This window comes from Marmota monax, unplaced genomic scaffold (assembly GCF_021218885.2).
Source record: "Marmota monax isolate L192 unplaced genomic scaffold, Marmota_monax_Labrador192_F-V1.1 WCK01_AAM20220418_F8-fsc00138, whole genome shotgun sequence".
Classification (NCBI taxonomy): Eukaryota; Metazoa; Chordata; class Mammalia; order Rodentia; family Sciuridae; genus Marmota; species Marmota monax.
Window position 1 is genome coordinate 4,831,912 of NW_026692763.1, and position 14,519 is coordinate 4,846,430.

Sequence of the window (14,519 nt, forward strand, 5' to 3'; positions counted from 1 at the left end):
TCAATAGAGCTGGACAAACTTGAGAAACAGAGCCAAGGACATGAGAAATGTGGAGGACTGCAAAATACTACCTTAAATCTGCAAGTAAAGTTTACATTATTCAATAAATGGCATTGGGACCACTAAACACTTATGTAGGGCAAACCATTTGGTCAATATTTCATGTCTTACCAAAAACTTTTAAAATGTATTAAAGATTAAAACAGTTTATCATGATCTTTTTTCTTTTGGAAACCTAATACAGGTAAAATGCAAATTCTAAAAGTTACAAAAAAGAAAATATATAAAGTACTTTAATTCCACCATGTGGCAATAGATTGGAACTTTTTATATTTTAATGTCTTTTTATTGAGAAGAGCAAAAAGGGAAGAAACCAGCCAGACACAGTAGCACACTTCTGTAATCACAATGACTCAGGAGTCTGAGGCAGGAGGATTTCAAGTTCAAAGCCAGCCTCAGCAATTTAGACCCTCAGCATCTCGGCAAGACCTTGTCTTAAAATAAAAAAATGAAAAGGGCTGGGAATGCAGCTTGGGTTGAATCCCCAGAATGAACACAAGAAAGAAGCCAGTCTTAGGAAGTCTTAAGCAAAGCCATGGTGCAGAGGCCCTAAGGTAAGAAAGGGCTTCTTGTGTTAAGGAACCCAATGTGGGCCATTGTGACTGGAATGACAGTGAGAGATGAGGCTGTGAGGTCAAGTGAGGCCAGGTCACAGCTTTAAAATTTTTATTCTAAGTTCAATAAAGAGTCTTAAAAGACTTCAAGGAGAAGGAGCTATATATATTTAGCAATTGTCCTTCTATTTGTATTTTACCAGTAGAAGTTTAATACTCAAGAATAGCTGCTGTAATTTTAAACATATGCTTTTTTCGTGTGCCTATCACAGTTAATAGCTTCCCAATATTAAACCCTACTTGCCTTCCTGGCATAAACTACTAAAATCAAGTTGTTAATATTTTATGTAGGCTTTTACATTTATATTTGTAAGTAAGATTGGTCCACAACCTCTTAGTATGCATGGTTGCTTTTTATTATGATGTCTGCATTAGCTTTCACAGTAAACTTCTATGGCTTTCTGTCAATTTCTATTATTTGAAATATGTTGAAATTTCTTCAGTATCTTAAGATGTATATTTTGAAGATATTCCATGGATTTTTTTACAAATAAAAATTGCTTTTTGCCATATTGTGATCCTTTGATTATAAACAAAAGATATTGTCATTTTGGAAAATTCAAGCAACACAAAAAAAGTAAAGAAAGTAAAAATCACTACAAATTCTGTTAACTTGGTAAATAGTTTTTCAGATTTTTTTCATTAAGTCATTTTCAGTGTGCCACAGAATATTCTCTAAGGCAGTATTGCCATTCATTTTTGATGGTTGCTTACTATTCTAATATATATATATATATATATATATATATATATATATATATATATGGCACATATATACATAATATATAAGATATATATATATGGCACATATATATAGAATATATAAGATATATATATATATATATATATATATATATATATATATATATATTTAGTTGTAGTTGGACACAATACCTTTATCTTATTTATTGTTTTATGTGGTGCTGAGGATTGAACCCAGGGCTTCAAACATGCTAGGCAAACGCTCTGTCACTAAGCCACTACCCCAGCACCTTTATCATATATTTTTAATCAGTATTCTGATGATATAGTTAGATCATTTCTTATTTTTCCTATTCCAGAGGCTACATCAATGAATACCTCTGTGCATATGTTTTATATTTCTATACATAATCATAGGGTGGTTCACTTTTCATTTTCATACATATTATCAGAGTCCTCCAGGAAAATAGTTTTAACTTGTACTTCTCAAATGAATGAAATGGGAAATGTGAGGCTCTTTCCTCCTTGCCAGTTTGATCAGCAAAATGTCTTCATTTGCATAGCCTTCTTTATTGGTAAGTCAACATAAATACAATGGAGTTTTAAAATGAACTCATTTGAAATGACAGATATATTAATTTGCTTCACCAAAGTAGTCATGTTACTATCCAAAGGGATTCTATGGCACCATGTTGTAAACAAGTACACATTAAAATTTATTACTAAAAAAAGATAGATGCAAAACTTTTGCCATAAAATAATACTGCAAGGAAATATAAAAAATAAACTATTAGGAGCTAAATTACAATTATTGGGCAGGCACCTTTCAAAGAAGCCTGTAGAGTAGTCATATGCTACACTTGACAATTATGGAAGATACTTGAGATCCATCAATTTCCTGCTTTTATGCAAAAAGTAATGAGAGTGTTGAGCACCAAAGCAAATGTCAGACTGCTTATTCTTAGCCCTCCAGTTTTTAGAAAGTTTAATTTTATTTCTTGAAGATCAAGAAATATGCTAAAAATCCACTTACACACACACACAGTTATCCTTGAAAATTATTTTCTCCAGCATCAATTATTGAGCATTTTTCCACACAAAGAAAGAAAGGAGAAAAATGTACATTCAGCATTGTCCTTCTGCAACTTTGAAAACAAATAGAAAAAGATATGTTTTTGATCAAGTGTATTCTAGTTCCAGAGCTTTATCATAATACAACCAGATAAAATGTAAGACATGTATGTATTTAATGATTATTAGAGCCTTGTGAATAATAGTGAATATGTAGAAACAGCATAAACATTCAACATAACTGATCTGGTTAAAAAGATTATGAAAGTCAAATTCATAGAGTCAGAAACTAATGGCTGCCAGCAGCTGGGGGTAGGGGAGGGGAGTGATTGCTGTGGGAGGAGAGTTTCTTTGGGGAATGATGAAAATTCTCAAAAATGAGATTCTGGATGATAGTTGCAAAATTATATGATATACTAAGATCTTTGAAATGTACCCTTTCCATGAGTGAATTCTATGTTATTACTTATATCTGTATAGGACTGTTTTCGTATTACATAATCCATGAAGTCAACGGAACACTCTGGAATTATCATAAATGATGATGTTAATTTTCTCACTTGTCTGTATAGAAAGGTGTTCACAATAACTGTTATGTTAGAACTCCAGATTACTCTTACACACACACACACACACACACACACTAGAAAACATGCAGCTTGCCTTTGTGTGTTGCTGATGATACCTGCCCTGCGTGTCACTGAGAAGATGAAAGCAAGACACACAAGGTGCTCATCATCCATGCTGCACCTGATGTGCTTTGTAAATAACCAATCTGTCACATCTCTGCCTTCAAAGCCAAGCTCTCCATTTCCTCCAGGAGACCCCAAGTTAGTAGCAGATGGACAAGGACTCAGGATGCCTCACCCACAGTGCATTCTCTGCCTCTGAGGTCGGGCACCGCCTAGGCTGGCAATGCCTTGCATTTTTCTAGAGTGCATAAAATGCCTTGTCTGCATCCTGAGCATCGGCTGTTCCTGCACTTTCTCAACTCTGCTCTTGCGTTGCCTCTGGGGTAAGACCCATCACAGCTCCTGCTCAGGCATCCCTCCCGCCCCAGGGTTACCACTCCAGTTTCTGCACAATCTCTTGGTCTTTGTGTTCTTTTAGGATTGCCCAGTCCACGTTATGCTTAAGTGTCGTTTTCTATAACACTGAGAGCAGAAACAGCATTATTCTCATGACTATTTCCTCAGGCCCGCGCACAGGAACGGGGCAGTGTCAGGACCCATGAATCAGGGCTGCATTGGGCTGGATACAACACTAGGCATTGCATGCATTTGAGATGAACAAATGGGGAAGAGTCAAGAGCCCAAGAGCCTAAATTGATTAGTGACCAGACAGATAAAAATGCAGCCAAAGCGTCAGGAACGTGTGCCACCTGCTCTGCAAATTCCATCTGGAATGTCATTCATCTGAAGTAACAAAATAAGCAAATGCAGATGTGGGGACTGCGAGTTACCACTGATACTGAAGTAATTTGGAGTTCCAGGTTGGGAGATGGGATGGGGACAGGCCCAGCATTTAACAAATAAACGGATTTATTACTTCAGTTTATTGAGTTGAATTCCTAGATACCCAGTGTTGGGGGAAGGAGATTCTGAGTCAGAACTTTCGGTCCCAACTCTAGCTTAACATATGTAACTGCTTTTAGAGCAAACAACTATCCTTTCCCAATCACGTGGCTGGACAAGGTGTTATGAGTTCACATATATTAAGATCTTACCTTGATAGAAACACTATTTGGTCCTGTTGTCCTAGTTTACAGATGAGGGATGGAGACTTAGAAGGCTGATGAGTTTCCCAAAGTCACTGAACTAGGAAGTGATAGAGCCAAAATCTGCTCCGTCTTTTGCCTGCCCAGTCCACCACCCAGCTGGTCTGTTGCCTGGAGTTCTGGGCCTGCAGAACCACCCTCAACAGGAGGATGGCAGGAAGCAGGAGGGTGAGGGAAAGGCAGGGGATGCCCAGAGTATCCATAGCTCTGCCTCCTAGACTGCAAAATAAGGCAAGTACCCCTCGTGCTTTAATGGGCATCACAATCACCTGCAATGTTGATTTTTTAACCTTTATTTTGTTTATTTTTTTTATGTGGTGTTGAGGATCGAACCCAGTGCCTGACACATGTTAGGAGAGTGCTCTGCCACTGAGCCACAGCCACAGCCCCACCTGCAATGTTGATTTTAAAAAGGATGTTCACGGCAGGTGCAGTGGCACCTGCGTGCATCCTAGCTACACAGGAAGCTGAGGTGGGAGGATCACAAGTTAACAGCCAGCCAGCCTGGGCAACATACTAGACCCCCATCTCAAAAAAGAAAAAAAAATGTCAGTAGGTCCCCTTCCTTGAGACATAATCAATTCATCTCAAAACCAAGTCCTTTTAACCAAGCACCTCGTGCTTCTGATCCTACACTTTGGGAAACATGCTCTGAGTTTTAAAGAGTCAGTTAGTCTGAACACTGGGGTGGTCAGATGGCATGGGATACACAAATCCCTCTCCTGTGGGCTCAGAAGAGAGGGGAGACAATGTGGGAGTAATACAAAAAAGGGCTCCAAGCTTGGTGTCCAAAGTGTGTCTGGACTTTGTACCTTCTTCATGGCTCACTAGCTGTGTAATCTTGAGGGGTTACTCAACCTCTCTGAGCTGCCTTCTTGCACCCATAATTCTTTCTTATGGGTTTGAGAACCACAAGCAACAGGGTGTATGACTGCACTATGGAAACTGTAGAGTGTTAGGATGATCAGAGAGATCATTATATTGCCTTTGAATACAAGGGTTCAGATTATAAGGAGATGTTTTGAAGTATGTGGGTATGTTTGTGAAAGACTGGAGACAAGGAAAGATAAAAAGGGGAAGAGAGAGAAGGGACACCTGAGACCTCCAGCCTTACCTGTGGCACTGCGCTGCTCTCAGACTCCCCTGGCTCTGCTGCCTCCACCTTCCTCCTCCATCCAGTGAAGGTCACAGTCAGGACATAGGAAACCTGAAGCAGGGCTGGGGGACTCAGGGCTTCCTAGGTAAAGATGAAAAGCAGGGACCCTGGCACCTGGACCTTTGGTCCCCATACAGGAGGAGACAGAAGACAGACTGTGGGTGCCTCCACAGGGTTAGGGACCTGAAAGCTGAGGCTTGAGCCCCAGTTCAGGAAGGAAGGGGCTGAGTCAGGACTGTGCCAGGCCTATTTATCAGTTTGGGGAGGCCTCGGGGAAGCAATCCCAAGACAGCTTCTTCAGATGAACGTAATTGCCCCAATGTTAATTTCTATGAGCCAGAGCCTTGGGAAATGAACCTTGTTTACAAGGAGTTCGCCAGATTCTCTCTCCTCCTCCCCCTCTGTCTCCTCCCCTTTTCCTTTTTCTGGTGGTAGGATGAGCTTGAGTCTCCCAAACCACAGAGCCCTCAGCCCACCCTCTCTCTCTGCCCTAACCACTGTCTCATAGCTGAGAGGATTCTAGGTTCAAACCATCCACCCCATACCCCCTCCATAGAGGAGCTGGCCTCAGCATTCCTGTCCAGACAACGCCTGCCACCTCTCCTTTCTGCCTCCTCTTTAATGGGATCTCAAGCAAAGAGCCTCCAGTCTCATATGCAGTAGCTGTCAAGCAATGTCTCAGTTGGGAATCCTTCATGCTGCAGGGGAGGACGAATGGTCTCAGGCTGGGCCTAGGTCCACTAGTAGATGGGCCATGATTATTGTTAAACATCTGGGCTTCTCCCACTTTTCAGTGCTAGCAGTAACAAACCTTCTGCTGGCCACATTATGAGATGGGCAGATTGTCATTGGTGCCACCATCCAGACATCCCTCAGAGTTGTTTGCATATAGTAGTCACCCCTCATCCATGGGGGATATGTTGCAAGACCTCCAGCGAGTGCCTGAAACTGCAGATAGATCCAAACCCTATGTATGCTATGCTTTTTCCTCTGAATGCATACTAATGAAAAGTCTAATTTGTAAGTCAAGCACAGCAAGAGAGTAACAATCCTCACAATAAAACAATTATAACAATACTATATAAAGGTTATAAAAATTTAAAAATATAAAAGTTATTTAAAATGTATGAATTGCTTATTTCTAGAAAATTCAACTTAATATTTTTGGTCCCTAGTTGACTATGGCTAACAAACTACAGAAGGCAAAACCATGGATAAGTGGAAACCTCAGCACTTGGCCTCCCTCCTGCTCTGAGATTCTTGGATTTGATCTTCACCACAAGCACCCCTCTTCTGGGGGTAGCCCTGACTCCAAACACCTATCACCAAAACAACCTCAGTCCTATTTATGCCCGAGACTCTGTCTTACCACCCTCCTCCCTCCTCCCTCCTCCTGATTTATTTGTGTATTGTTTGTTGACAAGAGACATTGGCCTAAGCACTGGAGATACCACCATGAAGAAGGTGGACACAGTGCCTCCCCTGAGAGCTTGCAGACCAGGATGAGAGAGGCCCTCTAAAAGCAAACAGGTGAGGAAATAAAATACCTGCAAACTGATGAGGGCCCCAAGGAAACAATAACCTGAGAGAGAGAGCAGTGGGGGAGAGGAGCAGGCAAGTTCTTACATTGGCGAGTCAGAAAGACTAAGAGGGGCTGGGGGGCGGCTCAATGGTAGAACATACTGTTTAGCATGCCAGAAGCCCTGGGTTCAATCCCCAGCACCAAACAAACAAGCAAAAATGTCTCTGAGAAGGAGAAATTTAATCCAGGAGAAGATCCTTCTACGGAGGGGGAATAACATTTGTGATGTTGCTCAAGTGGGAAATGAACCCTGTGTGTGGAGGACTGGTGGGAAGGCAGCCCTGGGTTTTGTAAGCAAAGCTGTGAGTGATGCAAAAGGTAAGTGGGTAAGGAGGGACAGATTAAGCCAGGGGAGTCGCTCTGTTCTGATTACCATGAGAAGTCACTGAAGTACTGTAACCCGGGAAGTAGACGGTGTATTCAGAGATCAGGCAAATCCTAAAAATTTTGGCAGGAAACTCCATCAGAAGCAGTGAATGTTGATCTTCCTCTGCTCTGTAGTAAAGCTTTTCTGGTGAGTAGTCTTCAGCTCTTGTTTTTTTTTTTTTTTAATTTATTCTAATTAGTTATACATGACAGCAGAATGCACTTCAATTGATGTTGTACAAACGGAGCACAACTTTTCATTTCTCTGGTTGTACATGATGTAGAGTCACACCAATGTGCAGTCATACATGTACCTAGGGTAATGATATTCATCTCATTTCACAATCTTTCCTACCCCCATCCCACCTGCCCTTCCTGCCCTCCCCTTGGCCCAATCAAAGTTCCTCCATTCTCCCCACCCCACCCTCCATTATAGATCAGCATCCACTTATCAGAGAGAACATTCAGCCTTTGATTTGGGGGGATTGGCTTACTTTGCTTAGCAGGATATTCTCCAACTCCATCCATTTATTGGCAAATGCCATAATTTTATTCTCTTTTAATGTTTTCAGCTACTCTTTGCATTTAGTGTTCTTTGCCTTCTTTTATCTTTTGTTACTAATCAACATTTTATTATTATTTTTCCTTCAATAAGGGAAAATTAAATGATAAAATATCACTATTAGGCTATCCCAAGTGAATGAATGGACCCAGGAAATGGGCATTAGTACTGTAAAAAAATAGAATGAGGTATATCTTAAGACAGTGATGTGAAAATTTTTTCCATGATGAAATTTCAAATAAAAAAATAGAAGCTTATGTGATCCTATTTGTAAAATTGATATATGTGCACTTGAATATTATTAGAAAAACCTGCAAGTGTATGTATTGAACCACCAATTTTATAATTTAAAAAACTAAGATATTGAAATCCTGCTATGTATATAGTTTGACACTATCATTTATACTCCTTGGGATAGGTAACCTAACAAATCATCCAAAATGGAATTAGCTTTATAAGTGAAGATGTCCATCACAGAATTATTTGTAATTTTTCTTAAGGGAAAAAGCCAAATGCTCACCAATGGGGGCAATGCTTGAGCCTCCTGGTGATACCTATAACAGGTGAGATGTAATGTAGCATGTTTGGGCATAGGAAATTTCTTATGAGATGTTGACAAGAAACAAAACTTTCTTCATGGACAGAAAAATATTTAAACCAAATATACCAATATGTTGATCTCCATTATTGGGATTAGACATGATTTTTATTTATGTCTGTTTCCCACTGAACTAAGATCTGAGATTTCTCCTGGGCAAGACCCTTTCATTCCTTCCGGTGTCCCCAGGGCTCAGCCTAGGATTTGGGACCCCACGGACATTAGTGTATCTATTGAGAGGTTCATTGGTTAAGATTCTAGGAAGGGTTCACTCCCCTATGCTTCTCAGCTCAGAGGTTAATCACAAAGAGACTACACAGAATCCAAGGAATTTTGCTCAATAAATGCATTTGGGTTCTGAAGATTCTTGTATGGTGTCTGAGAAGAGGCCCTAAAGCCCCTCAGAGCAGCATGTCATTGAATAGAGCTGACATGCTCTCCTCCCCAAACATACTTTCCAGCCACCAGGACTCTCTCTAAAGGCTAGACAGAGAAACAAAAGAGCCAACATAAATAACAAAAAACAAATATATTTGACAAATACGTTTGAGGAATATGCCCAATGCTTCTGTGGACACTTAAAAAAGAAAGTCAGGGAAATAGTATAGTTCTTGTCCTCAACAAGCATTGAAGCAATTGCTTTCTATCCACAGACTTTTACTGACACCCAACAGGGTTTTTCCCTGCCCTGTGTGCTGCAAGCACAGAGCTTTAATCAGACATGGTGGAAACTTGGTTTCTAGGTCTAGTGGGACTGGGACATAAACTTGAGCAAAGGGGAAATAACAAGATGTCTCAGGATCAGGCTCCATGGAATCATCCAGGGAAAGAAGAAATGAGGCTGAGACATTGCATTAGGAACATCCCATCACCATCAGTCATCCGCCTGCCTCGGTGCTCCTATCTGTTTCCTCCCCTAATGAGGCTCCAGGGAGGTTCTGCTTCCTCCAGGTTCCTTAACTCAGATGCTGAATAATCCCTAGGGAAAGTCTATGCAACCCAGTAAAACCCACTTAGTGAGTAAAAGTTTGGATTATTTTCAAGGTCTCTTGGAGAACCTGGTCCTGGAGTCCCTCAACAGCAAAGCACTATTACTCTCTGCTCTTTCTCAATGACACACATGGGTCTCCATGAGAAGAGTAAATATGTGGGTGGGGAGATGGTGGGTAGCTGCTTTTTGTTTTCTTAGGTGCAGAGTAGAATAAATCCTTTACCTCAGCTCATGCACACCATCCATTCTTATAAGACATCTCTGGTTTTATTGACTTTTATTTGCTCAGATCTTCATTCCCTTTCTCTCCCTCCACATGGGGCAGCCGATTTAATATATGCATGGATCCTTGAAGAACACATATCACCATGCATTTGTGTGTTTTACATGCATAAATAGTATTGTGCTATAGATCTTACTGTTTTTTTACTCTTTTCATAGAATACTAATTTTTATTGTCCACTTCCTTACTGTGTGATCCTTCTCCTTGTTTTTATCTCTTTCCAATCCACTCTTTACACACAGACTCATTTTCTTAAAGTTTAAATTTAACTTCTTCACTGCTTAAATCATGACTTCACACTTAACATCACACTTAGGCAAAACATGAAAACAGCCTCCGAGACTTTATCTGGTCTTGCTCCTACACATATCTTCTATCTCAACCATTATCATTCTCTTTTCTTTGTTCCCAATACTTCAGCCATATTGGGTTTATTTCAGTCCTCTGGATTCACAAGTTCTTTCTTGTCTTGGGGGTTTTGATTTTGCTTATCCCCTTGCCAGGAAGCTCCTTCCTCCACACTAAATGGCTTTCTGTTTCTCAGCCTTTGAGCTTCAGCTCAAATATGTATATTGGTGCAACCATTTTGGAACAACTTCAGCAATATTAGTCATCTTGGGTGACATTCCCTAGAAGCAAAGCAACTCATGGGAATGGAGAAAGTGGGTATTGAAAAGCACTTCAAGAAAAGATGGAGATAAGCAAGATGCAGGCTCAGTACATCAACTTCACCCTAGTCTTAAGTGGGTCTCTGGAACATGAATTGTTCCTGTGGTGTCAGTTCTACTCAGTCAAGAAGCCAACCTTGGACACCTGTGTCAGTCAGCCTGCCTTCTACCTCCAGAGCAGTGGAAGCTGGGAAGGCTGTATAACCTCTCTGACCAAAAGGAGAAATTATGAGCCATTATCAGCCAACAATCACAACATTTGGGGTGGAGGAAGTGGAGATGGGTAAACCAGCCAGTGGAAGTGCTTTGTATTATTGGGGATTGTTTCTTGTTTCACTATATTTCTACTCAAATCTTTCCAACTCATAACTGATCAACACCTTGAAGGGAATTCTTAATTACGGATGTATTCCCACCCTTTTTGGAAAAGACTGAGGCTAGATTGATAGCTAAACCAGCATCCATTAGTAAGAGAGGTGAGGTGCATATGGTCTTCCTCCCAACAATCTATTCTTAGCTATGCACCCTGGAAAACCTACATTCATGTGCCTGAAGAAAAATGTATACGAAAAGTCATTTCAGCATGTTGAAAATGGTGAAAAAATAGAAATTACAAATTAAGACTTTCTTCTTCTCTAGTGCATTTATTTAGTGCCATGAATTTCTCTCTCGTCATCATTTTAGCTATGTCCTACAAATTTTGGTTATGTTGTATTTTCCTTTTAATTCAGTTCAATGCAGTTTTATTACACTTGTAACTTCTTTGTGGATTATTTGGAGCGTGATATTTGGCTTTCAAGTGCCTGGAAATTTTCCTCTTATCTTTATGTTATTAGTTTCTAGTTGGATTTCATTGTGTTCAGAGAGCTGTTCTGTATGATTTCAATTATGTTAAATTTGTTGAGGCTTGTTTTATACCCAGGATATGGTGTATATTGGTGTATGTTCTGTGGCACTTGAGAGTAATGCTTATTCTGCTATTATCAAAAGGAGTGGTCAATAAATGTCAGATAGAGCCTGTTGCTCACTGTTGTCTAGTAGTTCAATCAATTGTTGAAAGGGGGATCTCGAATTCTCAAACTATAATTGTGGATTTGTCTGGGAATCATTTCAGTACTGTCAGTTTTTTCCCCACATACTTTGCTTCTCAGTTGAATGAGGACACATTTCAGATTGCTATGTCTCTTTAATGGATTGACTTTTTATTATTATGAAATATCCCTCTCTGTCTCTGGTGATTTTCTTTGTTCTAAAAAGCTACCTTATATGAAATCGATATATCCACTTCTCTTTCTTTTCATTAACATTTGCATGTCTTTTTCAATCTTATTACTTTACATCTGACTAAGATGTTACACTTTAATATTTGAAGAGAGCTTCTTGTGGACAGCATACAGTTGGATGATGTTCATTTCGAACCTCCTCTGTCAATCTTTGTCATTTAATTTGTGTATTTATAGTTAATTCCATTGTTGGAATGTCCAGACTTAACATTTGCCAATTTATTTTCTGTTTGTATTTGTCTTCTCTATTTTTCTTTTCTGATTTCTTTTTCTTATCTTCTTGTGAGTTACTCAAATGTTTGATTTATCTTTAGTGGTTTTGAGTATACCATTTTGTATAGCTTAAGTGGTTTCTTCGGGCATTTATATTATATAAAAACTTATCACATTCTAATGTTTTCATCATTTTAACAGTTCAAACAAAATATATAAATATTGCCTCCCTTTAAGGAATTCATTAAAATAGAAAACGTGAATACCCTCTGACCATTTTTTCTTTCTCAGGAAGTAGATCTACAGGAAAAGATAGATGTTACGTGTTACTTTTCTAGCCAGGATAGTTGATATTGATTTTCATGAAGATTTGTGGTTGCTACTGTACAATTAGGACAGGAAGTAATATGTCTTAAACTTGGGACATTCACTTGGATATCTTAGTACTTTCATGAATAGTAATAAATATGAGAAAATTTAATCATTATAATACAAAAAGAATAGGATAACTAAGAACTCACACTTATATGGATGAAGACCAAAGACATTATACCAGATTTGCCAAAGTGACAGCCTAGGTAAGGGAAATTTAGAATGGGTTGTGAAGAGTGGAGATGACCTTCAATTGTATCCTTGAAACAACTACAGTATTGCGGACTGTATCTTCTTTCACTATATTTCTACTCAAATCTTTCCAACTCATAACTGGTCAACACCTTGAAGGGAATTCTTAATTATGGATTTATTCCCACCCTATTTGGAAAGGACTAAGGCTAAATTCAAAATAACAACAACAATAACAAATAGAGGCCCCATATCATGGGGAGAAATCTGGATAAAATGGAAAACTACAAATGGATGTGAATGACAGAAGACATGGATTGTATTGACAGAAGACATTAGATTGCAACCTGTACCCCTCCCCAGACTATCTCCTTTTTTCTGAAAGCATTGCTTGACCCCTGAACCATGGCACTACCACTGATTGCCTCACCCGTATTGGTTGGAACAGGGTTACCCTCTGAGTTGCTGAGATTACAGGCATATGCCACTGCACCCAGCTTCAATAGGCCCCCTAATACAGTCAAGAGTCGGTAAGCAAGACAGGCAAGGCTGCCACCCGCAAAACACAACATATAGTTTTATAGTAAATTTTTTTAAGTAGAAGGAGTACACTGTAAAAAAAATGAGAAAATTATTATATAGTAAATATATTAACCGTAACCTAGTCTTTCATTGTCCCTGCTAAGTATGCTATGCTCTTATACAGTTGGCAGTGCACTAGGAATGCACTGTGCTCTGGTGTTAGGACACAAGGACCCTAGATAATGTGGACTTTTCAGCTCTATTATAATCTTATGGGGCCAATGTCATGCATACAGTCTGTTATTGACTGAAATATCATTCCGTGGTACATAACTATAAAATAAATGAGCAAATAAGCAACTCATAAAAGATGAACTTTAAAGCACAAATCCAAATCTTTATTTTCCACAATATCAAACTCACAGTGGGGAATAAGGGAGGGGAACATTGAGAAGGTCCATGAGGGACTCAGTAATGAAACTCCTGAGGTAGAAACTTCTGGAGGGCACTCCACGGAGGGTATAGAGGAACACCTTCAGTTTCCCTGCAGAAGTCACTGGCCCCTCAAGAAGGAGACTTTGCCCCTGAGAAGTCTGACCAGAGCCCCCTTCATGTCCTTGTTCCGCAGGCTATAAATGAAGGGGTTCAGCAGGGGAGTCACTACTGTGTGCATGACCGCAGCTGCTGTGTCCTCCACCACAGAGTTAGAAGAAGAGGATGAGGGGCACAAATAAGCCCTGATCACTGTCCCAAAGAACAGGGCAACCACAGAGAGGTGTGAACCACAGGTAGAGAAAGCCTTGAGCCTTCCCCGGGCAGAGGGAACTCTAAGGATAGCTGACACAATCCAGATATAAGAGACCAGGATGAGCAAAAAGGGGATCAAAATAACTGCACCCCCCAAGAAGAGAAGTACAAGTTCATTGACATGGGTATCAGAGCAAGAGACCTTCATTAGGGGTCCCAGGTCACAGAAGAAGTCAGGAATAGTCTTCTTAGAGCAGAAGGAGAGCCGGAATATGAGGAAAGTGTGGGTCATAGCCACAAAGTTTGTGAGGGTCCAGCAGGCAGTCACCATGAACATGCAGCGCTGGAAGCTCATGATCACTGCATAGTGGAGAGGGTGGCAAATAGCCACAAAGCGGTCATAGGCCATTGTGGCCAGGAGAAAGATGTCCATGTCCCCAAAAGTCAAGAAGAAGTAGAGCTGGGTCAGGCATCCTGCATAGGAGATGGACTTCCTTTTGGTGTGGATGTTCACCAGGGCTTTAGGCACAGTGGTGGAGGTGAACAGGATGTCTGCACATGATAGGCTGGCGAGGAAGAAGTACATGGGGGTGTGGAGACGTGTGTCAGCACCAATGGCCAAGACAATGAGCAGGTTTCCAGCCACGGTGATCACATACATCCACAGGAACAGCAGGAAGAGGATGTGCTGCTGCTCGGGCCGCTCAGAGAGTCCCCAGAGGGTGAACTCAAAGCTGTTGGTCTGATTCCCTCCTACCAT

At 40.3% G+C, this 14,519-nt stretch overlaps 1 protein-coding gene across 1 annotated transcript; it reads right to left on the reverse strand.

Annotated features, from left to right (window-relative positions):
- Positions 1-13,565: 13,565 nt before the first annotated feature.
- LOC124094322 (olfactory receptor 1P1-like) lies at positions 13,566-14,519 on the reverse strand. The gene has a single exon (XM_046447028.1). The coding sequence runs from the start codon at positions 14,517-14,519 to the stop codon at positions 13,566-13,568; it is 954 nt and encodes a 317-aa protein (XP_046302984.1).

Excerpts from the sequence above, each read along its gene's own strand:
- LOC124094322 (XM_046447028.1), bottom strand. The coding sequence starts at position 14,519 with ATGGTAGGAGGGAATCAGACCAACAGCTTTGAGTTCACCCTCTGGGGA.